The sequence below is a fragment of the Grammomys surdaster genome, unplaced genomic scaffold, assembly GCF_004785775.1.
Source record: "Grammomys surdaster isolate TR1022 unplaced genomic scaffold, NIH_TR_1.0 206, whole genome shotgun sequence".
Classification (NCBI taxonomy): Eukaryota; Metazoa; Chordata; class Mammalia; order Rodentia; family Muridae; genus Grammomys; species Grammomys surdaster.
Genome location: NW_021604651.1, coordinates 3,267,195 through 3,294,002, shown reverse-complemented (window position 1 = coordinate 3,294,002; position 26,808 = coordinate 3,267,195). Strand labels below are relative to the sequence as shown.

Genomic DNA, 26,808 nt, shown 5'->3' with positions numbered 1-26,808 from the left:
GTTCATTCGGCAAAGCTTGCTCTTGAACCGGTGCCCTTAATGCTTCACTAACATTTCTGAACTCACCACAGAATCAGTGGCTGAGAGCAGATTCTCCAAGCTCTGTTACCGCCTACAGCACACTGTCAGACAAGACGCTTAGTCTTTCCTGGCTCCTGTCCTACACTTAAAGGCAGCCAACTGTATGTTGAAGAGGATTTGAAGTAGGATTAACATTAGAGTGGTTATATGATTAATGATTTAAACCATGACCCTTTCTAAAGCTAAATAAGGGACAGTTAATAATCACCAGCGAAACTGATATAAATTAGATTGTCTCATAGGTATGTCTCAGCCTCAAAGAAAGTGTCTGTCTGACTGTCTGTGTGTGTGTGTGTGTGTGTGTGTGTGTGTGTCTCTCTCTCCTCTCTCTGGTGAAATTGCATGTCCTATATACATTACATGTTAATTTATGCATGGTACCGTGTATGATTGGTTTCACACACCCATATATCTTTTTTTTTATGGGCAGTTTTGTGGATAATCTTGATTGATATTGACAGTTGCCTTATATATTATGATAAAATTTAACTTAATCTCTTCATAATGTCATTTCATATGAATAATTATTTTCAAGGAGGTTGTCTAATTTGGAAAGGATTCTGAATCTATTAAAAACATTTTGATTAATTGATTTTTCTTTCATGTGTATGAATGTTTTGACTCTATGTAAGGATACCATATGCAAACAGTACCCACAGAGACTAGAAGAGTGCATCTGATCCACTGGAACTGGAGTTGCACATGACTGTGGCCTGTCATGCAGGTGCCAGAAACCCAAAGTGGGACCTCCACATGCAAAATCCTTTTACTGAGTCATGTCTTCATTCTCAATCAATTTTGAAAAGTACAGATTCTACATGATAACTTTTTAGTTCTTGCAAGTATGACTATGAATATGAAAAGGACTGTTTTAAAATTATGAGCAGAGGAATCATTTTTCCTATATATTCAATGATTCATCCAAGTTCTTGAACTTACATGTGGTAGATATCCAGGAGATTATCCACAAAACAAGCAAGCAAATGGGCACTCAAGAAAACTTCAGCTAGAGATATAGAGCTATGATAGCATTAAATCTTGATTTGATAATATCTGGGCAGTAATGGGGAGATGGATACATTATATTTTGGTTTGGGGAAAGGGATGTTTGTTTGACCTGGGATATGAATGACAAACAAAGGCCTTAGATGGGAATGAAAGCTGGAAGGAGGCTCTTATGACTGAAGGCCAACAATGAAATGAAGGAAAAATAGTAGGAGGACAAAAGAATGAAGGTGGGAAAGTTCAGACAGAAGAGGCAGTGAAAGCACAGTGAAAAGCTCATATGCATGACAGATCTCTAGACTCACTAGAAGGCCACATTTCAGGATGTCTGAGCCTAGACTGTCCTCACAGAGGACATTTCAATGTCTAGCAGGGCTTAGGCCTTACCTGTGTTTTTCTTTACACAGATGGAGCAGGTCAGGCCCTGTAAAATGAATAGCTCCTATTAGCCAGAATATGATTGTCCACTCTACCTTAGCTATATCAATATCAGCATGGCCTCTCATCACCATTATATCTTGGGATGAGAAGATAAGAGAGAAAGTTTCAAAATCTGGTTTGTAGTTTCTTGACATTTTCATTTTTTGTGACTCTTTTCAGTCCAAGGGCTCATGAGTATTCCTTCTCAACAATAAAATGAATTTTCAAAGCTCTTCCTACTGAGAAGCAAGGTTTTTGAAAACCATCAGAGCGGATAGTAATATTTCATGGCAAGGCATTTCCTTTGAGTGCCTTTGGTTATGGAGTGGGCAGGGACAGCAGGCTTTCTTATCAACTCTAAATTGGCTGGTTACCCTTGCTTCAGCTGCCTCCCAAACACAAGGAATCAAATAAAAGACTAGTTTTTGGGAGAGGGAAAGGGTCTGTAACGATTGAAGTTTGTTATTTTAAATTCTGCTAAGTTGACACAGGCAAAAGGGGAGAGAAATGGCTTATTTCAATTTTCCTATTACCATCCTAGTGGGCCAATCAAATGAAGCACAGATGAGAACTAATCTTTGATACAGAGACTTAATTATGCAAGATGCAATAAATACATAGAGGTCACTGTTGCCTTTATGAGACATAATCTCACAATCAAGGCATCTTTCCTCTGGGGATGAGGACTCTTCCTGCACTTAGGTTTGTGCAACACCAAGTCTCAACCCCCAAATAACTAAAAAAAATTTTTTTTTCATGAGTGTTAGGTCTCCTTGTATGTAAATGCATCATGTAGTTGCAGTGCCTGTGGAGGCCAAAAGAGGGAGATGAGTCTCCTGGAAATGGAGCTAGAGAGGGTTTTGATGAGGCCCGAGTTCCTGGATCCGGCCTTAGGTCCTTGCAAGAACAGTTAGCACCCTAAATCACTGACCTATCTCTCTACCCCAGCTTTAAGTATATTCCAAGACACACATCAACGAAAAATACTGTCTCTTAGAGCAATTTTTTTCTTTCACCCCGTTCTGACTATCTGATCAGGTACACTTCAGGCTGCTGCACCATCACAGGAAGTCAGGCAAGAAGGGGGAGGTCTAGACGTAACTTCTAGCTTACTGGGGTGTTTTTAAGAGTTGTAGTGAGAAATGAGTTAATATAGCGCAGAGTGCATAATAACGCATGTTGACACCAACTCAGCGCTTAGCGAATCCAGTACGTCTGAGAGGTCAACTCTCCAGCAGACTATCAAGTCTCCGCGGAAACTTTCACAAGAGAAACGTTCAGATCTGCGCCTGCTCTGTTGGCATAGTAACGCCCCTTCCACTACTATTCTGAAATCTGGATTTGTTTTCTAAATTACGACAGTCGTAAGCCGAAGTTTCCCGACGGCTTCCTTGCTTTACGACAGCAATAACTATGGCGGCGTTCGGTGTAAGATTTGAAAGTGCTAGCAGTATCGAAGAGCGAAAAGAACAGACCCGTATTGCCAGGGCCGACGTGTTACGCCAGGTACTCCTGCTTTGGAGAATTTTCTTTCTTCCTTTTTTAAACTGGGGGTTGTACTGAGGGCTTCTGCATTCTAGGTAAGCGCTTTCCCAGAATATCTATCTTTAGTTCTTGAAATGCTTTCGTTTTTTAAATCTTAGGGTCTCGGAATGTTATTTAAAGTTGTAGGACTTGAAAATCCTGGGAGGTAGTCCACTCAGTTTTTTCGTCACTTCGATATCTCACCTTGTCGGATTTTGGTCTCTTTTCCCAGTGCAGTTGTCTCCTAAATGCTCTGACCGGCTCCATTTGCTATTTCTCTCTGCAGAGAGATTGGTTTCCTTCCAGGTTCCTTAGCTTTAAAGTCACTTATTCTTGACATTTCCGCCGCCTGGATTGCTCAGTTTCTGTGTTCAGTGTCACACCTGAGGACTCTTCTTATTAGTCGAAGCATGAGTCATTGCTCCGGCTTATTGGAAGTAGGACACATTTGAATACATTGGTGATTCCTCCACGGGTTTCCTTTCAACTCCAGGCTTAGGCCAGCCTTTACTGATGGAAACACTGTTTAGCATAAGAAACTCTGAATATGTCCTCCGCCCCCCCCCCCCCCCCCCCGGGTTTGGGAAACAGAGTTCTCATTAACATTGAAATATATGCAATTTGCCGGGCGTTGGTGGCGCACACCTTTAATCCCAGCACTTGGGAGTCAGAGGCAGGCGGATTTCTAAGTTCGAGAGTTCGAGGCTAGCCTGGTCTACAGAGTGAGTTCCAGGACAGCCAGGGCTACACAGAGAAACCCTGTCTCGAAAAACCAAACCAAAAAAAAGAAAAAAAGAAAAAAGAAAAAAAAGAAATATATGGAAACGGAAGAAGTAAATTATTGAATTATCTGATAAGTTATTCTTGATTGTGACAGTGAAAAAGATGAATTTGTAGTTGAACAACAGAATGTTCCTTGACAATGTTTTAGGGTTTTTGTCTTATGAAAAAAGAATTTTAAATAAGTTTAAATGCATATAAAGAGTAGAAAAGAAATAGGAAGAATGGGTAATGAGTCACATTTTAAGAGAATGGGTGAGCAATTAGTCTTGGTCAGATAAAACATCATGATTATTAGCTGATTTCAAAATAGGTATAATGAATGCTCATTATGATTGTCTGATATTTCAAGCAGTTTTTGGAAGAAACTCTGTGTAAGCTGTGAAGAATTTTATACAGATGTACATGCAGTTTGATAAGGACCAAAGAGTCAGTTTTGGAATTTGAGAGAAGGACGAGAAGGCAGAAGAAACTTCCTGCATTGTATTACTATTGTTGACTGCTGACTAGAAATTACCCATATGGCTCTTTCCTTTTAAGAGGATAACTTTTCTGAGTCAGTTGTATTGGGGTACAGATATTGTCTATTTTGAAGGCATGGAAAAAAGTCAGCTTTATCACTTACACAAAAGTCTAAACAACTAGCCACAGGGATGATGAAGGTTAAAGTGATTCCAAGTTGTATTTGAGACGGGGAGAAAAGAGGACATATGCTAGACTTGGACTGGATACTGTGTGTGATTTGTACCCAAATTTACTGAAGATTGGTAGTCCCAAAGGAAAGCTATTGATAGCTTCTTTAAAAAAATTAATCGTTTTATTTGTTTACATTTCAAATGTTATCCCCCTTCCCAGTCTCTCCTCCACGAACCTCCCCCCCTCCCCTTTGCCTCTAAGAGGACCCTTCCCCTCGCTTCCTCCCACTCCTCTCTCACCCCTCTACCATCTCCCTTCTCTGGGGCATCAAGCCTCAACAAGACCTAGCGCCTCCCCTCCCACTGATGCCAGATGAGGCAGGCCTCTGCTACATATGTAGTAGGAGCCATGGACTGGCCAGTGTGTACTCTTTGGTTGGTGGTTTAATCCCTGGGAGCTCCGAGGGGTCTGGTTAATTGATAGTTTTGTTCTTCCTATGCAGTTGCAATCCCCTTCAGCTCCTTTACCTCTAACTCTTCCACTGGGGCCCCCAGGCTCAGTCCAATAGTTAGCTTTGAGTATCTGCATCTGTCTTAGTCAGGTGCTGGCAAAGCCTCTTGGACAGCCATACCAGGCTCCTGTCTGCAAGCACATCTTGGCATCACCAATAGTGTCAGGGGTTTGGTGTCTGCAGTTGGAATGGATCTCACGGTGGGGAGGTCTCTCTGGATGGCTTTTCCTTCAGCCTCTGCTCCATTTTTGTCCTTGCATTTCCTTTAGATAGGGACAATTCTGGGTTAAAAATGTTTAGATGGGGGGGGGAATTGGCCCCATCCCTCCAATGGGGGCCATGTCTATCTACTGGAGGTGGTCTCTTCAGGTTCAGTCTCCCTGCTGTTGGGTATTATGGCTAATGTCCTCCCCATTGGTCCTTGGAGCCTCTTGAATTCCTTGAATTTGGTGTTGGGGACTTTCTAGTAGTTCCCCAAGTTCTCTACCACCACTGCTACTTATTTCTATTCCTTCTCCTGGGCCTATGGACTTCTCTCCTGTCTCTTTCCATACCTGGTCCTGCCTCTGCACCTCCCTTTTTTCCTTCCCCTCTCCTTTCCCCCCAGGACCCTCCCTCCCTCTGCCTCCTGTAATTATTTTGTTCCCTCTTTTAAGTGGGTTTGAAGCATCCACACTATGCCCATTCTTCTTATTAAGCTTCATATGGTCTGTGAGTTGTATTGTGGGTATTTTGAGAATTTGGGCTAGTATCTTCTTTTTTTTTTTTTTTTTGGTTTTCCAGACAGGGTTTCTCTGTATAACCCTGGCTGTCCTGGAACTCACTTGGTAGACCAGGCTGGCCTCGAACTCAGAAATCCGCCTGCCTCTGCCTCCCAAGAACTGGGATTAAAGGCGTGCGCCACCACCGCCAAGCTGGGCTAGTATCTTCTTATGAGTGAGTACATACCATATATGTCCTTTGGGGTCTAGGTTACCTCACTCAGGATTATATTTTCTAGGTCTATCCATTTGCCTACAAAATTCATGAAGTTGTCATTTTAATAGCTGGGTAGTATTCCATTGTGTAAATGTACTACATATTGTGTATCCATTCCTCTGTTGAAGGACATCTGGATTCCTTCTAACTTCTGGCTATAAGGCTGCTATGAACATAGTGGAACGTATGTCCTTGTTATATATTGGAGCATCTTTTGTGTATAAGCCTAGGAGTAGTGTAACTGGGTCTTCAGGGAGAGCTATTTCCAATTTTCTGAGGAACCACCAGATTAATTTTCAAAGTGATTGTACCAGCTTTCAGTCACACCAGCAATGGAGGAGTGTTCCTCTTTCTCCACATCCTCTCTAGCATCTGCTGTTACCTGTGTTTTTTATCTTAGCCATGCTGATTGGTGTAAGGTGGAATCTCAGGGTCATTTTGGTTTGCATTTCCCTGATGCCTAAGGATGTTGAACATTTCTTTAGGTGCTTCTCAGCCATTCGAGATTCCTCAGTTAAAAATTCTTTGTTTAGCTTTGTACCCCATTTTTTAATTGGGATACTTGGTTTTCTGGAGTCTAACTTCTTGAGTTCTTTGTATATTTTGGATATTAGCCCCCTATTGGATATGGGTTGGTAAAGATCTTTTTCCAATCTGTAAGTTGCTGTTTTGTCCTGTTGACAGTTCCTTTCTGTTACAGAAGCTCTTCAGGTCCCATTTGTCAATTGTTGATCTTAGAGCTTGAGCTATGATTTTATGAATTTCTTCAGTTTCTGTTGTTATGTCTCCCTTTTCATTTCTGATTTTGTTAATTTGGACTCTGACTCTCTGCCGTTTAATTATTTTATTTTAATTTTTTTTCCAAATGGTTTCTAAAGTAGTAGGAGCAAATTTTTTGGTAACAATAGACCATTCACTGACTTAGGAATCTTTATATGAAAGTGCTACCAATTTTTGTTTTTGTACTTGAAAAGTAGGTGTATCAATTGTCAGTTTGTCTTTTGTATTCTTTTGTTGTAGGCCAAACATAATTTTGAAAAAGAACAAAGGGGTAAAGAACTTAAGCAACTTCGAGGTGAGGACACATGGATGCTACCTGATGTAAAGGATCGAATTGAACAGTTCTCACAGGTGACTATTGACAGACGTGATGAAATTAATGATATGACTTATTCTGTTGTTTTTGGTAGTTTGAGGAACGGTCTCTATGTAGCCCTGACTGGTCTGGAACTTGTTATGTAGAGGAGGCAGGCTTTAAACACACAGAGATCTGCCTGCCTGTCCCTTCCAAGTGCTGGGATTAAAGGCATGGCTTATGTCTTAAAACAAAACAAAACAAAAAACAAAATACTATCCAAGTTAATAATTGGAACAATTTTTTCTTTACATTTCTTCTGTATGTGTCTGTCTGTCTGTCTGTCTGTCTATGTGTCTGTCTATGTGATATGTTAAGGTCACAGGATAACTTGCCTAAGTTCTCTCCTACCTTGTAGTTACAGGGATTGAACTCAAGTTGTCAGTATATCTTTACTATGAGATAGTTGGTATTCGTGAAGTTTATCTCTTCTGTTAATAAAGTGTCTGTCTTGACCAGAGAGTTCACCATGATATGAAAAGCTTTTGTTATTTGTGTTGGCTTACCAGATTTAGTTATCAATCTGTGGTATATTTTTAGGAAGCTTCTAGATCTGAAAGGACACTGTTTTACAATTTATGTCTTTTTCTCTCATCAAGCCTTGTTTTTCTGTTTTTACAAATTTTCAGCAGCTTGCCTTCTGGCATGTGCATCATGCTGGTGCAGGTTTTTTTTTTTTTAATTAACAAATGTTAGTTTACATTTATAGAGTACACTATGATATTTTGATCTATGTATACTTTATAGCAAGATTTTAGCTGATGTTATGTGTCCCTCGTCCACTCACTTTTTTTTTTGTGGATATTAAATTGAGAATATTAAAAATCTGTTTTTTAAGAATTTATAAATACTTAATATGTATTAATAACTGGTTGTATGTATATATCTGTATTTATTTGATAATATTGGTCACATACAAATAATGTAACCAAAATTTTTCTCATTTTTCTTGTAAGAAATGTGAGCTACTTCACTGACTAGTAGTGCTTATCTTATAGAAAGAATATTAAGGTTTCTTGGAGAGTTTTACATTTCTCTAATGTAGTATCATAATTTTCATTTCTTTTCATGAGAGATGTAAAATCTCTAGGAACATGGATTTTTCTTCTTATTCAAAGTGTCTTTCTGTTAAAATTAGGTAAGATTAAATTCCCTGTATACTTGTTCAAAATTATTAGGAACATTCTGAGAAGAAAAAGAAGAGAAAGGACAAGCATTCAAAAAAAGTAAAGAAAGAGAAGAAAAAGAAGAGGAAGAAACAGAAATGTCAGAAACAGAGTGAGTCGACTGACAGCTCCTCAGTAAGTGGATACCAGGACTGGGCTCAGAGGCTGGGGGAGCGTGACTTCAGGGATAGGTGTGTAGGATTTGATGGTGCATTAAAGAGACCTTAAAGTATTACTACTTATAGAAAGACACACACTTGGAATTCCCGGGGGAGTAGTGGCTATGTAGATAGTTGGCTCCAGAAAATGGGATATCATTTAGTCATCATTTTTGTTGGAGACATGATGGTTATAAGATGCTCAGGGAAACTGACAGGTGAATGCCCACAATGAAGAGCTGCATGGGAAGGAGAGGAAAACACTTGTAATCAAGTGGCTGAAAAATTATAAAGCAAAGCATCAAGGAACTGTATTACAAATATAAGGGAAAAGAGTTTTAAAACACTGGGGTCTTTTCTTTTGTACTTCTGTTTTCTTCAAAGACATTAATATCTAAGTCTTTAAAATAGAATTTATTTATTTGTTTATCTTTTGGACCAAAAAGAAGAGAGTGTTGGGTACCAGTTCTAGTCTGTGGAAACTCAGAATAAATGAAAGCAGGCCATATCTTTTATACTTATTTTCAAGAAGAAAGGGGTTATGTGTAGACAGTGGTGGCCTAGAAATGTTTAGGATTGATTACTTCTCCAAACAAAACTGGATTCTGACAGCAGGAAGGAAGTGAGATTCTGAAGTCTTAGCGACAGGAAGCCAAGCAAGATAGGTACTGTGGTCAGATTTCCATGTAGCACTCCAAATATTTGGTGGATAGAGACTGGGAAAAGAAGAGGGGCAGGAAGGATGGAACTACTAGAGCTTTATTTGGTTATTCAGTTGTGAAGATGACAATGATGTCTGATTTAAGACTCCTGTAGAAGGAGGAAGAGGAAGAAGAAGAGGAAGAAGAGGAGGAGGAGAAGGAGAAAACAACAAAAACCATTCTTTTTGTTTTATTTGTTGTGGTTTGTTTGTTGTTGTTGAATTCTACTTTTCCACAGAAAGGTGGAACCTGACAATGCCTCTTCAGTTCCCCTTAGTTTTACATCAGCCCATTTGATTTGACTTGCAATTCCTGCAGAATAACTTGAAGTGAATTTGGTCGATGTGTACCTCTGAAGCAGTCTGTTAGGGCCAGGACTGGAGCTGGAGGCTTGGGTTTCAGGTGGGATCCCAGGGCAGTGATGTCCTGCTTGCTACATGGTACATTTGACTAGTGTTTTGGAATTAAGTATCAGCTTGACTGCTGGGTAAGATGACTCTCTGATTTCTGATTTGATGGTGCCAGGTAACTCAGTTTAGAAATTCAGCAGAAGAAACAGGCTTTGTGGAAGATAATGGGATTATGTGTTTTTGAATTTAAAATAATATTCAAGATGATGATTAACTCACCAAAGCTTTAGTTGGACCGGGGGGAGGGGGGGGAAGGTACTCAAAACCATAAAGGTGAAAGTAATGGTCCCAAGGAGTGCTTAGAGCACAAAACATGCAATAATGAGAAGAGGAAACTGCCAAACAGCAAGAGTGTTTGAAAATGGAGCAAAGAGGGGCGACTACACGAAGGAAATGCAGAGTAAACATTGAGGGTGAGGCCGGAGAATATTTTGAAAATCTTGAACATGAGTTATCAACAAAATTGAGGTTCTGGAGATAAAAACTGGATTTGATGAATTTTGAAGAGTTGTTGCTAGATTAGTGTGTATGATAATTAAGAGTTTAGAGAAATGTTTAGGAGATTACTTTTTTAGTAATATTGGAGTAGGAAGGTGAATTGCTACTACAGGGATATGTAAGGCCAGGAAATTCTGCCTCTTCCAAAAAAAAAAAAAAAAAGGTTTGGATATGAAATGCTTCAGCATATGAATCTCTAGGCCTCCAGGGTTCTTTCTTTGAAGCAAATCAGAAGATTGAGGAGGCAGGAATAAGACCAGATGCTTCTAGGAGGACTTGCCTGCAGCAGGAGGTGTTGATAGAAGGTTAGGCCAAGCACAGCTGTAAGTAATTTTGGTGGGAAGTTGTGGGGAATAGGTAGGAAGCCAAAGTGGTCTACATTTACTAAGGTAAGAGATGAGAAAACTTTTTTAGAGTATAGGAAATGTTAACTGGTAGAAAACTCCAGGAGGGTGAAAAGAGAGATAACAGAGGTACTGTTATGGTTTGTTCAAGGTCAACCTACAGAGCAAGATCCAGGACAGCCAAGTTTAGGCAGTGAAGCAGTTGGAAAACAGGAAGCTAGTGATAATATAATAGAACAAGGGGCCCATGTTCCAGCTCCTGCAAGCAGCAGAACTCAGCAGCTTCCCTCAGGTTGCTCTGGCTTTAGAGTGAATAATAGACAGTTGATGCTGGTTAGCTGGGGCTAAGAAATTAGCAGTGATTAAGAAGAGACCAGCATCACTGAGATGAAATCTGGGAAGTGTTTTCTGAGAGCACAAAGAAGCTGTGTTCCAGAGATAGTCAAGGTTTACCTTGTGCAAATGAGTGGATCAACCTGAGCTTAGAGTGCTACTGAGGGCAGAGCTGGAGAAGTGATGCCAACCCTTTGGAGGAGCCCAGAATATCATATGTGGATCCCAGATATTGGAACAAGAAGCTGTAACACTAAAGTTGCATTGGAGACCCCACGATGTTTGAGATGCTAAAGCCTTGAGATATTTGCTGAGGAAAGCTGCTTACAGGGAGTGGAACCAGCCTGGGAGAAAGAAGTTTGTTGCAGTCAGCAAAGATGAAGAAGGAATTGTAGATCTGAAGACCACTTTGACATCAGCCATGGAGACGCAGAGTTTGGAGTTTGCCCAGCAGGTTTCCTGTCTTGTTTTGGTGATTACAGTTGATTGCATGAATGTTAGAAGAGACTTTGAACTTTGGACTTTTAACGTTGTTGAGACTGCTATAGACTATGCATACTTTGGAAGTTGCACTAAATGTATTTTGCATTATGCTATGTTTAAGTATGGCCCCCATAGACTCATGTGTTGTTAGAACAAGCCTTTTGGGGCCAGGGAGTGGAATGTTATGTTTTGTGTATGCTCTGCCTAGGGAGTGGCACTATTAGAAGGTGTGGCCCTGTTAGAGTAGTTGTCACAGTGGGTGTGAGCTTTAAGACCCTCATCCTAGCTGCCTAGAAGTGATTGCTCTTCTAGCAGCCTTCAGATGAAGATGTAGAACTCTCAGCTCCTCCTGCACCATGCTTGCCTGGATGCTGCCATGTTCATGCCTTGATGGTAATGGACTGAATCTCTGAACCTGTAAGCCAGCCCCAGTTAAATGTTGTCCTTATAAGAATTGCCTTGGTCATTGTCTGTTCACTGCAGTAAAACCCTAAGACAGGTACAAAGTAGGCAAAAGTGATTGTGGCTTCTGTGGTAATAGAACTTACTACTTAATCCAACTAAGGATCAGTAAGGTTAATTCTGGTTTCATTAGCGTCATGAAGTTGCAGGTGGTTATTGCTTTTGTCTGGGTTGGGATTTTGCTGATGGAGTCCAAGTGGCTCAAACTAATGAATTCAGTTGGTTGGTCAGGATATGGTAAGACAAAAAAGCCCTCACTGTAGAACACCTGTGACAGGACGCCCTAGAACTCAAAGTCTTTATTACTTTACTTTATTTTAGCAAATTCATAGTCTTCTGAAGAAAGTACTAATAATTTCAGTCTATAAATTCCCATTTTAGTGCATGACATCAAGAATTTTGATGGAAGTATTAAATTGCTTTGACAATATAAACTTGAGGTAAGCTAGAAATACATATATAATGATTATTTGTTTAAAAAAAGTATGTGAATATAAATAAGTTCTGGCATTTAAATTCAAATTAAGGCATGAATAAATGAATCAGAAGCATCTACTTTGCCTTGGGAAACAGTTCATAGTTGATGTGGCAGAGTATAAATATGTTTTACATGTTGATTGTATCACTTGACACACATACTTGTATGTTTTTTTTTTAAAACGTACTTGTATCTTAAAGGGTGGAAGAAATGGCTCAGTAGTTATAAGCATTTGCTGCTCTTTCAGAGGACTGAGGCCCAGTTGTTTTTAGCTGCCAAATTGGATTGCTCGAAGTAGCCAGCCATAGCTCCAGCTCCAGGATATCTAAACAATGTGTTCTACACAGAAACGTGCACACACACACACACACACATACACCACATCACACACACACACATACACACATACACAAACACAAATCTTAAAAACATTTAGAAAAAAATGAGGAATTTCATTGACTAGTAGAACATCAGTTTAGTCTAGGTACTTGCCTCTGTTGGGAGAGTGCTATACAATAAACATGAGCTCCTGAGTCTCAACCACTTGCACCCATATAAAAAGCTGGACATGGCTGCCCAGGCTATAACCCGAGACCTGTGTAAAAGCAGGTGTTCTGGAGCTTGCTGGCTGCCACACCCAAGTTCAATTAGAGACTCTTACAAGGGAATAAAGAGAGGAATAGTAGAGCAGAGTGACTTAATGTCCTCCACTGGCCTCTAAGTACATGTTTATGGGCATGTGCATTCTCTCACAGATACACATTCACCACTCACAAGCACCACACATAGCATGCACATACACACATGCAATATTTTTTTTCTCACTGGGTTTGCTTTGGTATTTGCTCATATGATCCCATTAGCCTCCGAGTTTCCCAACTACACTAGAAGGTATTTTGTAGGTCTTTTTTTATATAAGTGTGCAAATTTGTGAATGTTATATATGTGCTAAATGTTGTTAGAGCTCTGAAGACGAGTGGGTTGAGGCTGCTCCCTCCCAGATACCTGACAAAGAAAAGACCTGGAAAGTGAAAGACAAAAGGACAGAAAAAGAATGTGACAGCCACGCTTTTCAGGTGAGCACCCACCTGATTTCAGAGACAAATGGCAGCTTCTAAGAACAGGTGGATGTTAGACTGATGATTATAACTTCTTCAAGAGAAGAGTTAGACTTTAGCAGTAGTTTATGAACCTTTACCACAGAAATGCTGGTCTGAACATCAGACGTATCTCATCTTTGCTGCAGCCATTCAGAATTCTCCCTGCTTTGGTTGTTGACATTTTCCTCTTTTGAGGGATTTGCCTGACACTATTCCCCTGTCTGAACCTCCTATGTGCGTGTCTACTTCTCCTCCCCTTATCTCATAACTTGCTTATCAGTGCCTGTCATTGAATAGTAAATGCATGTTGAATTCTGGTTCATATACTTAAGAAAGAATGTAATTTATCCACTTAGCCACAGATGAGGGAAGAAAGGTGAATGTTTGTGTGCACTAGAATCTATGTTGGCTGCTTTTTATACTTGTTATTTTCTTTACTCCTTAAAACAAGCTTGGAAGGTGAGTACTTTTTCATACTTTTATAAGGGAGAGACTAAAGTGCAGCAAAAATGAGAAACTTGTGAGTAGCTAGCCATGCAGTGTTTGCTCCTGGCTGGTACCTGCTGTCTCTAATCTTACGATGCTCTTAAGTGATGATGGAACTGGCTTCTTTCTTTTAAACAGCGTGAAGAGTGGATGACTGTTGATTTTATGTCCATGAAAACAGTGTCCTCATCATCACTTAAATCTGAAAAGGAAACTCTAAGACAGCTAGAACGGGAGAAAACCCAAGCCTTAGAGCAGGTGAGAAAACAGTCTCAATGTTTTAATTTTTGAATTTGCCTTAAATAAACTAGTAAGTTGTTTTATGTTTTTTATTTACGCAAATGCCTTATTTGTAATGCCAATTTATTTGTAAAATAGTTTTTTTTAGTGATGTTTGACAACAATCAGAACTAAGAACTCTGAAACAAATTTTTTAAAATAAATTTCTTGTAGGAAACTGTTTAATAGTATACAAGGGCTTAATAGATAGTTCAGCAGTCAAGAATACTAGCTGTTCTTTCCAGAGGATCCAAATTGGGCTTTCAGCACATGGCAACTGGCAGCCATCTGTAACTCCAGTTCCGAGGGTTTCAATGTCTTCCTTTGACCTCTGTGGGAGCTACACACATGTGACACTCAGGCATGCATACAGGCAGTCATACATATAAAATATGCATAAAATAAAAATAAGTATGTAATTTGTATAAAAGTATGTTCTAGATTCAGGCTGTAGAGATGGCTTAGTGGTTAAGAGCATCACAGCTCTTTCAGAGGACCCAGATTCAATTCAGAACCTAGTGTGTGTGGTTTATGGCTACCTGTAACTCAACTTCAGGAGAGCCAATACTTCTGGCCTGGGCAAGCACCTGCACACATGCTCACATTTTCACACCTGGACACAGGCACATAAAATACATGTTTTTCATAAGACATATCTTAGATGTGTACATTTAGGTAAGTGTAGTTGAGCAATTATGTGTTATATGAATTACAGTTGAACAATCAACTGAGCCTTCTGTGTGTTTACAAATTAGTAATAAGAATGCTTTCAAGACACATAGAGCTCTATAGGAAGCATGAAACAAGTGTGTTGATGTTATTGTTTCTCTTTATTGGCAAGAAAACAGTGGGAAATTCTTAGAGACCAAAACAGGTTGGATTTAAATCAAAGATGAAAAAATGGGAACCCGCAAAGTATAGAAGTATTGTAGCTTGTGGCTTTGTAGATTGTCTTTATACTATACTTTGAAAGTAATATAGATTAGCAAGTGGGAAGTATGGCCAAGTCATTTTGAGGATTATGTATTCAGTATTGTTCTTTGTGTCTTTTTTCTCTCAATCTAATTGTAAATGTAAATATGCTAATTATCTTGGTTTGTAATTAAGCTGCTGGCCATATGGAGCATCAGAGGATGTGAGTTTTAGAATGTCTCGTCTAAGTCTTATAATATAGTCTCCTGAGTTAGACTTGGAGATCGTGAGACATGGGAGGTGTTCAATAAAAACATATGAACATGAGTTAGACATTGTTACCTGCAAGTTACATCACGTGTCTTAAGAATTGTAAATGGTTTGTCTAGGCTTATATCTCTGACAGTTAGCCACTTCAAATTTAGTAATCATTTCCATTCTCGGTTGACTTTTACACTCTAACCTTTCAAAATGTTTTGTTATAGGCCAAACTGCTAGAAAGAGAATTGAATCCATACTGGAAGGACGGGGGCACGGGTCTCCCATCAGAAAACTGTGTACCGCTAGTTACTAAAGGTATTTTTATATTTTTTGTAGACTTGTAGGCATTTCTGAATTTCTAGTAATAAGAGGGAAAAATAAGATTAAAATATGTTGTATACATGTCTGAAAATGTCATAATAAACCCCATTAATTTGTACAGTCAATATACACTTACAAAATCATACAAATTCTTATATTTCAGAATTCCTAATAGAATGACTTGAATTTATATATAACAAGAAATTTATAAAACTTATGCAGTCTTTTGAATTCTTATTTAAGGAATTAGTGTTTGGAAAGTTTATGTATTTGGCAGCAAGATGATTAAGTACATATTGCCATCATTTGCAAATTTCTATTTTAAACAGGTTAAGACAAACACAACTTTACGTTGCATTTGATTTGATGAATTCTATAGTAAACTATAGAAATACATTTAGTTTAAAACTTATGAAAATATATAAATATTAAAGATGCAATTTTATTGCTTTTAGAAGTTCATTATTTGTCAGCATTCATAAAATTTGTGTTGCTTAGTAGAGTGCTATTGCTTTCTAGTAGCGAAGACAAAATATTTGCGTATTACTTAGGCATACTTCACAGTTAAAAAAAAGAACATAGTGCTCAGTATGTTGCATTGCCAATTCAGTGATAAGTTTAAATACAATTGAACCAGAATACAATATTATAAATAAAGATGTTATCTTTCTGTCACGATTATTTATCCGTAAGATATTTTCTTGATTTTTATTTATAATTCATTTCTATTTGACTGCTTCTTAAGATTCTTTTTGTATTTGAGCTTGAAGCTCACCTATGAGATGAATCCACCTCATAGACATCTTTACAATTCTTAGTAATTTTATGAAATTATAGGAAACTACAGGTTTCTATTTTGCTTTTAGCATGGGCAGAAATGTCTTTACTGGATTAAGTAAATATCAGTAATGTTAGTCATATACAGCTTTCTTTGAAATACAGATTTCTAGAAAGTTAACAACTAGGGAACAATGAGTTAACTCAGCCTGACCTTATGAGTCTGACATTTATAAGTCACTCCAGTGTCAGAGAGTCAAGTGAGGTCATGTTTCCGGAGAACCTAGAATTGACACTTAACCTGTGGATTTGGTATTCAGTAGGTTCTGAAGGACCCTGAGTATGAAAGACATGGAGTTCTGCCCTAACCCTTCTTAGCAGACAGAAGGGACAGAACAGTTGAAGGGTCCAGGAGGACACACTGTTCCATTTCACGTCATTTCATGCCTTCCCTCCCTACAGTTTTCCACGCATTTAATTAGAAAGGAAATGACAAAACCCTGTATGTTACAGGCTCAGATTCCAGAGTGAAGATTAAGTTTTATAAAATCCACTGTATATTTTACTACACGTGCAGATATATGATCAATTTGAATAGAGCATGCCATTACACCTGATAAAGGGCATGTTAGCCTTAAGTACCAGAGAGGGCACAGCGGTGTGAAAGACTTAGATTCTTGGAGGTTTATCTTAATGACATTATCTTCCATAACTTCCTTATTTATACTTTGTGTTGCTTCTCAGATATCTTTCTCCTCTATGCACATTTATTCCATATTTCTGGGAGTGTCAATTCCAGTATATATTTTAAAATAAATCTGACTCATTGTCTTGAGCTCATTATATGGAATTTTCCATGACCTTCCAGTTAAAAATAATACTTAAGCTGAACATGGTGGCACATCTGTTTAATACTAGGGCTTAGGAGGCAGAGGCAGGCATACCTCTGAGTTCAAGGCCAGCCTGGTACACATGAGTGCAGAGTGCAAGATTGCATAGTAAAACCCCATCTCACTAAATAAACAAATAATCCTTCACTTCTTTGATTTTCTTCATACCTTTCTTGTATTGTATAATTTTATGCTTGTTCTCTTAAATGGTACTTACTTACAGTTTTGTTTCTCGTTTCATCATGACAAGCCTTTGTAGCTTGTAAAAGTAGTCATGTAAATATATGGTGAATATTGATTGTGGTTATAACTTTTAAATATTCAAGGAAAGTATTTGCTTTTATACTTTAAAATGATAAGGACAGTAAATATTAATTGTACAGCAACCACCTAATAAATATAACTAATGCTTATTATTGGAATTTAGCTACAGGAGTAGAGGATGGCGGATTAAGGTGGCTAAGAAAGTCTTGTCAAAGAATGAAGGAACAAGCTCAAAAAGAAAACAGAAAATTTGAAGATGTTGTAGCTGAAAAATACGGGGTAAGTGTGCTTTAAGGAGAAATATATTGCTTTCATAGTTACTTGAAAAACTAAGTGTCTTTGTTTGGAGCTATGAAACATTTAAGGGGGCAATTTAAGGGCACAATTCATGAGAGTCAGTTTTGTCCTTCCCTCATGTTGTTGTCTCCTACCATGTGCATCCCAGGAATTAAACTCAAGTCATCAGGCTTGGTGGCAAGTGTGGTTAGCCGTTGAGCTATCTTGCCAGCCTCGTCCACAGTGTCTTAAGGGTAACATAATGAATGTAAAACCCAAGCGTGTAAAATGTAAATATGTATATATTTAGTGTAAAAGTAGCATTTTTCTCATTGGAAGGAAATTTAAATGATACAGGGGAGTCTCTGTAGTATGCCTTTAGGGATAAGGATTGTTGACATCTTGGTAGACTGGGGAGTTTCATATATTTTAGCATTTTGACAGTGTAGCTGTGCTTCAGCATATATTTTTAAGCCAATTTAATGTCTTTCGTTTCAAGTAATGCTATACCTGCATATCTTGTCTATAAACACACTCCCAGTCGTATACTCCTGTCCCTGTCCAGTTTTTGCAAGGATTTTTAGTTTGACTCTAATTACGTATCTTAATCTGCAAGTCTTTTTTTTCCTACCCCTACCCTAAAGGCTATTAAATGAGCCCTTCTGTTTAAGAAAATCGGTTGGGTGGAATCCTTTTATTATCATTATTATTATTATTATTATTATTTTATTTTTTTAATGTTTTTCTCTCATCATTATATCTAGAAGTACTAACACGTATCAAACGCCATCTATGTATCTTTTTTAAAAAATAAAAAATCAAAAACCATGCATCTGTTTACTAAACTATAGAGAATTTCTTGGTCCATTTGATTTTTAAGAATTTATTTCATTCATTATAACTGAATTCCCCCACCTCCATTTATTAGTCTATCTTAGGTTTAGACAGTGGTTTTTTTTTCCCCTACTGACAAGGATCGATAGTTTTAGCAGCCAGTATACCCTCTGGAATCTTAAGCTACCAGTACGAATTAGTTATGACTTTTTAAAGAGTGTCTGTGTGACACTCTTGTATAGAGAATTTGCTCTTAGTGCCTCTCTTTTTGAAATCTTTTTATTTGATTTAATTTTCTTCTTTACTTATATTTTTTAAAGTATTGTGTTGGAAAGCAGTGTATTGTAATTTTTAGGGTTCTGTATTTTGGTTGGGGGTTTTTATTCTACCATTTAACAGTGTATCATGACACAGTGGCATGTGGATGACAAGACACTGAACTTTTCTTAATTGTAAATATATTGTTATTCTCCCTTATAGTCAGTGGAAGTATTTCAGTCAAAATTAAAAGAAGCTGAAAAAATTGCATGCAGAAGAGAAGACTGTGGATGGGAACGGTGGAGGAAGCCTGCGTATTCAGATAGAGCACTGTGTAGTCAAGCCAGTGGCACGTCAGACTTCGTGAAATGTACAAGTCTGTCAGAGGACAGACACTTGGAAATGGAGCCTGCAAACAGCAGCAACTGTAAGTTTCGTGGTCCTGACACAGGGAAGAGATCTGGGACTCTAGGAACCTGTAGAAGGGAATCTGCCCTAAGAAAAAGCCAAGACTCTTCTGGAAAATTGAGATCTAAATTCTTAAGACCCACTGATGAAGATGAACTGTCATGTTACAAGAGGAGAAATTTTGAATCATCTGCTTCAAAGTCTCCATTAGTGCCTCAGGCGTCTTTGCATCGTGATTTTCGAAAACCCACAGAGAGCAGTGAAGAAAGTTCAACATCATGGAGTCGATCTGGTCGGGGAGAAGAAAACAGGAAGCCTTCAGATCAAAAGCAGTTGGAAACCTGGAGCTGCAGTACCAGTCAGTTCTCTACAGGAGACAGAAGAGAGCAGTTACAGGCTGAGAGCGTGAGAGGTGACCCACCAGGAAAAGCACATCTGCAGGACACAGCGTTGACAGTTGCTGGGTATTTTATGTATATATGTTTTCACATAGGTTCTTGAGTGGGATGGGATCAAACCTTGATTTTGTCATTAGGGGTGGCCATGTTTGAGGTAGAAAAAGTGTGTCCAAAAGGTAAGGACAACCGTCCACTTAAATGATCATTAAAATAGGTTAAAGGTCTGGGGAGACAGCTCAGATAGCTGGCATAGTTGTGTGCATTTGTAACCCCAGTGCTCTAGCAGAAAGATGGGAGGTAGAAACAGGAAAATTCCCTCAGAAGCTCAGGGGCCAGATAGACTTTAGAAACTTAAGTGGAAATATTGTTATGATGACTGACTAATCATGGCAGGGATTAGAAAAAGTCATTGTACATAGTAGCAAAAATGAGAGATCCTGTTTGAAACACCCTGAAAGGCAGAACACTAAAGGCTGTCCACTGACTTCTTGTCATATGCAACTGAAGGGAGAATTCTGTTAATAATTGACTGAAAAACCATAACAGGGATTACAAGTCAAACTACCTGGGCTTTATTCTGGGTGCCTTAGGTGGTAGATCATTTTTAGTCCCCAGTTGCCAATGGGATGATGCCATTAATTACTTATATCATTAATATTGGTTTAATATTTTGGCACAGTGTGTTGGTCCTGTTTTCTGTGAATGTACATGCGCCTTGTGTGCAATGCTTCCATACATTGTTAGTATCCTGTCTGGTTGTTGAATTGCTTCATTTCTGTTACGGCTTCTGAAACTGTAGGTTTCTTGTAGTTATATTATGATACGGGAATATACTGGAGTCCCTGTGATCTGATTTTTTTTTTCCAGATAGATAAGATGATGTTAGACGTTTGAGGCTTTTTATGAACTCCCTGATTGGTTTAAGGAATAAAGAAAAATTTAGGAATCATCTCCATATATTTGGAAGAAAAATATTTCTGAGTGATCAAGTAGTGGTAAGAGAGCAGGGTAGAGCCTTTAAGAATGCCAGAGAGAGCCAATGAAGGACTGCTGGAGGCTGTTCATTTGTGTGAACATTATTGTAAGATATGTTGGATTGTTAAATGCCAGGATTCTCAGAAAGTTGAAAACGAATGGGCTTTAGAACTATAAAAAATTATCAGTCTGATTTTACAACTTCAAGAGGTCATCGTCTGAGCCCTGCCCTTTGCAGGTATGAAAACTGAGGACATTGAGGTTGTACTTCTCATTATATCACTAGGGTTGCTTGATCTAGTGAATTAAAATGCTGTAATTTCTTTGAAGCAATTGGACATATTTATGATTTAAACAAATTTCCAAAATCCTTGTTGCTAACAGGGAATTTGACTAGATCTAAGTATTTTATCCGGCAAGTCTGTAGCCTGTTGAATCTTACCGTATACATACACTTTTAAAAACAGCTTTCTTTCCCCTGGGTTTGTGTCCTTGAGATGAGTGGAGTCAGTAGCGCTTCTGTGTCCTTGAGAAGAGTGGAGTCAGTAGCGCTTCTGTGTCGCTGCTTTTTCCTTCTCTTTACTTGCATCATTGGCAGCTTTCCTTCCACTCATTGTTTGACTTTCTTTCATCTGATCATCTTTATCATTTCTACTTCATTCTTTTTTAACCTGTGATTATCTTACAGGAATACGTCATCTAGTAGTGGCCCATATGAGTTAGAGCTTTAAACTTATTATTTTTAGAGATAAAATTTATATATGTATTAGTTTTCGTCTGTTAGAAAAAATAAATTAGCTAAGAACTTTTAGGAGCTTGAAAGCCAGAGCAGTATTTAAAATGAGTAGAGCATTTTATTCTAAAAGTAACTTTTATTCGCCTGATTTAATTTTCATCTTAGAGGTTTACTGCTGAATAATCTCACTTTCTAGTTCTTTCTGATCTCTGGCTGGCTGGTTCAGGTTAGCTGTTCTGGCTCAACCTCCTCTCCAAGCTACTGATTCAATCTGGCTTCTCTCAGCTTCTCACTGGGTTGCTCCGATTGGCTTCAAAATAACTCTGACAATTTGTTCTAATCCTCTGGCTCCTTCTTATCCTCTAGCTTCAACTGCCTCTGCTGACCTGCACTGAACTTCATGAGCTCATGAACAAACTCAACTCCACCACAGTGGACTCAGCTGACTGAACAGAAGTCACTGACTCTTTCTCTCTGCACTACTCTTATATAGCATTTCTTTTCTGTGCTGTTATCCTGAGAGTGGGACATATCCTATCTCTGACTCATTCTGTCAAACCTTTCTCTGATTCGTCACTTTGTCCTCAATTAGATATTTGCTCCTCAATTAGATATTACTTTCAAACGTGGGTGCTCCCTTCTGTAAACTAACCTTACCTGCATTGCTTGAGATTAAAGATACGTAGTAAAGATATGACTGTATTCCATCTTGAGTAGCCATGTTGCTGGGTTAAAATTCCTCTGCATACTATGTCCTTAGAGTTTTTGAATTTAATCCAAAATTAATTTGATATACTATTACTAATCTCTGAGTGTCATTTTGCCATTTTGATATTATAGCTCAGAAGGGCATGGAAAGGTCTTAACTGTCTTGAGTCAGATCTTTAGGCATGAGTGAAAACGGGAGAGTATGTGGTGAGGAAAGAATTATTACAGAGACAGTGAACACTGCCAGCAGGGAAAGAGAGCTTGAAATATGTTACAATGTTAGACTGTGTGTGCGTGCGTGCGTGTGTGCGTGCGTGCATGTGTGTGTAGAGAACACACATTTTGATGGGAAAATGTGGATTTTCTTTTTAGAAATTAATTATAATGAAGACTGCAGAAATATGCCTGTAATGTAGGAAAATCAAATACAATTAGACTTCTTTTGTCTCTATAGACAGTGGGAGATATTATGTGTTTCTCTCAAATGTCTGCTCAGTGTTACAGATGGTTAGAGAAGCTGGAGAAAGGTTGTTCTCTATAATTTTGTTGCAAACTCTAGGCTTTAGGTTGACTTCTCTTTTGTACCTTCTCTTGATTGAATTTTTCAGCTTAGGTCTGTGACATGAGGGAAGAGGGATGTTTTTCAACCAAGTGGTAGGGTGAAGTAAAGAACTAAGATGCATCCCAGATGAGCATTAGCAGAGGCCTTCTGCACCTTCACTCAGGATACTTTTCTTATAACAGAGTAGCTATGTGTCAGGTTTTAACAGTCTAAAATATGGTTCTGTATACAATGTCAGAGGCAGAAGAGATACACAGGAGATAGAGGCAGAAGTACTACCATGGGGATGAGGAGAGGGCTGTGTGTTTGTTTGGTCTGCTTGCTGAGAAAGCATGAGGACTGAATTTGACTTAGTACCCAACATTTTTGTATATGTGTGCAATCCCAGATCTGGGAAAATGGGGATGGGAGATCTCTAGAATTGACCAATTAGATAATAATTCTTTTGTAAACTAAAGTTACTGTGAAAGTCCATTTTTATAAACTGAGAGTTTGAGTTTGTTTATTTGTTTGTTTTTTAAACACACATCAATCAGAATTTATTAAGGCTGCTTTAAAGCAGCAAGGGCAGATTAGGGGCCTGGCGATCACTTAATTTCATGACAGCCAGGACTCTGCAAAGAGATCCTGTCTCCTAAACTGAAATCACAGAACAGAAGTGCTGAGGTCAAAAGTGAGAATGCACAAAAGTTTCAGAATACTGCACCACCTGAACTTCCTTCAGTCCTTGTGAACAAGGCATGAGGGTATGTAAATGGACAGAAAAGGCACACAAAATGACAAGAAGGCTGCCTACAGCAAGGTGGTCAAGGGCTAGGCCCGTGCCGTCATTCATTTCGTCCTACAAGGGGATTGTGGTCCCTGACAGTGTCTTGACTGAAGTACCACTGGGTGCAGGTGGAATACCCTGGGCTTCTAAGACTTCCTGATTTATCAGGACTACTTTATTACTGGCCTGGGAGGAAAGTTCTAGCTCCTGGCTTACCATTCTTGAAACTCTAGATCCTGCTTGGTGATTAAGTCCTTGAGCTCCTCCAGTAGGCAAGGCATCTCTGCATTGGTATCTGGGAGGACAGATGCCCAGCTTACCCAAGAGCTGCAGTGTAGTCAGTCCTCAGGGCTGGGCAAAGATCATCTAGGAGTTTCTACCAATTTCTCCGAATGTGGATGATCTACATAAGCAGCTTATTTCGAATAGTGTTCAAAGCTGTGGCCATTGTCTTGTGTTGCTCTTTGAAGGTCTCTGCCATGGCCTGAAAAGGGCCCACTACGTCCATCTGGGCATTGAGGATGGTGGCCTCCTACTGACGTTTCTGACAGAGCAGCAGCGGTCGTTCGTCAAAGGTCTCAGCACTTGCCTCTGCACCCTTCTTTTCTCGTAGTCTATGTCTGCCAAGTCCTTAGCCTTCTCCAGTAGAGCCAGATTGTTTTCTGTCTTCACAGACAGCAGGGTCAGCATTAGAATCTGTGACTCCATGGTCACGGTTTCCTGCAGATCCTGTCTCTTGTGAAAGGCTTCCCTTTTTTTGAGGAGTGATAAAGAATTTGGACAGGACTTTCTTTGTCATTGTCTTGTCTAGCAGGGGAGTCTTCCTGAACATGCTTTGGTTGTTGATGGAAGACATGTCTAAGTTGGATGGAGCCATGCCATACCCTTCCAGCATGGTGGACTGCAGATCTCTTGTCCCTATCACCTGGTATCTCCTTGGCAATGTGCTGTCCTTCCCTCAAGTGGCTTGCCTCCTTTGGGTGGTACAGAAACCTTAGTTTTCTTCTTGTATTGTAGGTATCAGGACTGAACCACTCTTCCTCCTTGTACTCCTCTTCCTTTTGTCTTGGGGCTATCATGGGTGTCAGTGGCCAGACTCAGGAGGTGGCCATTTACCTGTCTTCCATTCTTTGGCGAGCTGAACACCAAGCTCACCTTTGTTGAATCACCTGGCAATGGGATGTGTAAGTGGGCATAGCTTCCAAGACATCCCTCGGATGCACCATTTAAAAAATGAGGATGTGAGCCAGCAGTGGTAGCTTAAGCCTGTAATCCCAGCACTCAGGAAATAGAGGCAGGCAGATCTCTGGAGTTCAAGGCCAGTGTGATCTGCAGAGTGAGTTTCAGGACAATCAGGGCTACACAGAGAAACCCTGTCTTAAAGTGGGGAAAAAGGAGACTGTGACTAGAGATTGTGGGAGGCATTAGAGAGAATAGACTACGTTTGCGTTAATGTCTCAGTTCAGGGGTTTTTTGTTTGTTTTTTGTTTCTGTTTTGTTTGTTTTGTTTTTGTTGTCTTTTGAGAGAAGATACACTTTGCCGTCCTTTTTTTCCTTTTTTTCTTTTATTGGATATTTACTTTATTTATATTTCAAATGTTACCTCCTTTTATTGTTTCTTTTATTTTGAAAATTTAAAAGCCTTATGAAGTGTAATTGGCATGATAAAGTGTAATACCGCTGTACACAACTTGTAAGTTTTGGAATATGCTTATTTGTATCTTATACAATCTCTGCAAGTCTCCTGGTGAATGTTTATAATATTCCCCTCCTGTCCTCTCCCTCCACTTCCCCAACTGCCATTTCCAGATACTTCGGCTTTCTTTCACCACAGACATTTTATACAGACATTATGTTTTTTTGCTGGGAAGCTGGCTTTTCTCACTGAGCATAACTGTTTTTAGCTTCACTTGTTATGCATATTAATAGTTCATTCCTTTTGATTGATGGGTAAGATATCGTTGATTTGTAAGCCACAGTCTGGTTCTTCATTTTCTGTAGGTGGACATTTATATTGTTTCCTGTCTGGGATCATTCCCAACAAAACTTTAATATGCACTCATGTACATATGCTTTTCTTTTCTATGTCATATGCAGTAGTTCTTTTCTATTGCATAATTCCTAAGTGATGAATTACTGGATCATACAGTGCTTCCACTCTAAATATTAACAAAATGTGGGACTGTTTCCTAGAATTGGCATGTCAGTTTATGTTACTACCAATAGAATATGGAACCGTCATTTCCCCTATTTATGTTGAAACACTTGGCAATGGGCAGGCTTTTTAACCTGGTGAGTAGCTGTAGCCTACAGCTACACTGTATCTCTTAATAACTACAGATCAGGTTGCTTGTGTGCATTCTGTGTGTCCTTTTGGTTAATGCTTAGAACTCTTGTTTCCTTGTTGATAGTCCATGTTTTTGTTTTCTTCACCTGCTTTATTGATTGCATTCAAAAAGCAACTTTGGTTGTATTGAGGTATTCTATGATTTGATTGGTTTTTTCCTGCTTTTTAATTATTTCTTATATTCTGATTACTGTTGATTTGATTTTTTACTTTTCTGCTGCTTAAAGCTGTAACCTGGTATCTGTTGTTTCCAAGTAAGTAATGAGTTTTCTGCTTTCTCCGAGGTCAAACCCTAGAAGATCTCTACAAATTGAGATATATTGCATTTACATTTTTACTCAGTTCGGAATGCCTTCCAGTTTCCTTTCTCTCTTTGCTTGATGCTGACTGGTGAAGGTAGTTGAAAGCTACCTAGCAGTTCTTGTTATTGAACTCTAATTTAATTTTATTGATCAGAAAACATTTTTTTTGACAACTTGGCTTCTTAGACTTCCTATGAAAACCAGCTTTATGGCTCAGAGTATGGTCTATTTTGGCGAACAGTTTTATTCTTCCTGAAGTAATATGTCCCTCATAGATGTTGAGTGGTGTGTTCTGTGAGCCATTAGCGACTCCCTTAGTTACGCGTCTTCCATATTCTTGCTAATTTCCTGTTTGCCTTCTGCAGTGTTTAGAAATGCTAAAATGCATAGTTTCCTTGTGGAGTAGTCTGTTGAAATACTATCAGTTTTTGCTTTGTGAAGCTTCCTTATTAGGTACATGGATGTAAGGATTCTTGTGTACTTTGATAGCTTAGTCCATTTTTCTTTTAAAATAACCCTCTTTGTCCAGGTTACAACATCTTTGTGTTATACAATAATTTGTCTCATATTAGCATAGATACACCAACTTTCCTTTGACTAATATTGACACAGTGTATCTTTCATCCTTTTACGTACGTCACATTTATATATTTTACATTTATAGAATTCCTTTGTTAATTAAAATGTCCATAAGTAATACCTGCCTTTTAATACAGGTTTTTTAGTAATCTGATCTTTTCAAAAATATTACTCAGTCTCCCTTCCTTCCTTCCTTCCTTCCTTCCTTCCTTCCTTCCTTCCTGCCTTCCTGCCTTCCTGCCTTCCTGCCTTCCTGCCTTCCT

At 38.8% G+C, this 26,808-nt stretch overlaps 1 protein-coding gene across 1 annotated transcript in view; it reads left to right on the top strand.

Annotated features, from left to right (window-relative positions):
• Positions 1–2,917: 2,917 nt before the first annotated feature.
• The window catches only part of Cwf19l2 (CWF19 like cell cycle control factor 2), a 61,196-nt gene continuing 37,305 nt past the window's right edge, over positions 2,918–26,808 (top strand). Inside the window, exons 1-8 of the mRNA XM_028771400.1 lie at positions 2,918–3,012; positions 6,956–7,066; positions 8,249–8,371; positions 13,066–13,179; positions 13,828–13,947; positions 15,366–15,456; positions 17,557–17,672; positions 18,984–19,633. Coding sequence (XP_028627233.1) covers positions 2,920–3,012; positions 6,956–7,066; positions 8,249–8,371; positions 13,066–13,179; positions 13,828–13,947; positions 15,366–15,456; positions 17,557–17,672; positions 18,984–19,633 — 1,418 coding nt within the window. The 5' untranslated portion in view covers positions 2,918–2,919. The remainder of the gene's footprint in view (positions 3,013–6,955; positions 7,067–8,248; positions 8,372–13,065; positions 13,180–13,827; positions 13,948–15,365; positions 15,457–17,556; positions 17,673–18,983; positions 19,634–26,808) is intronic.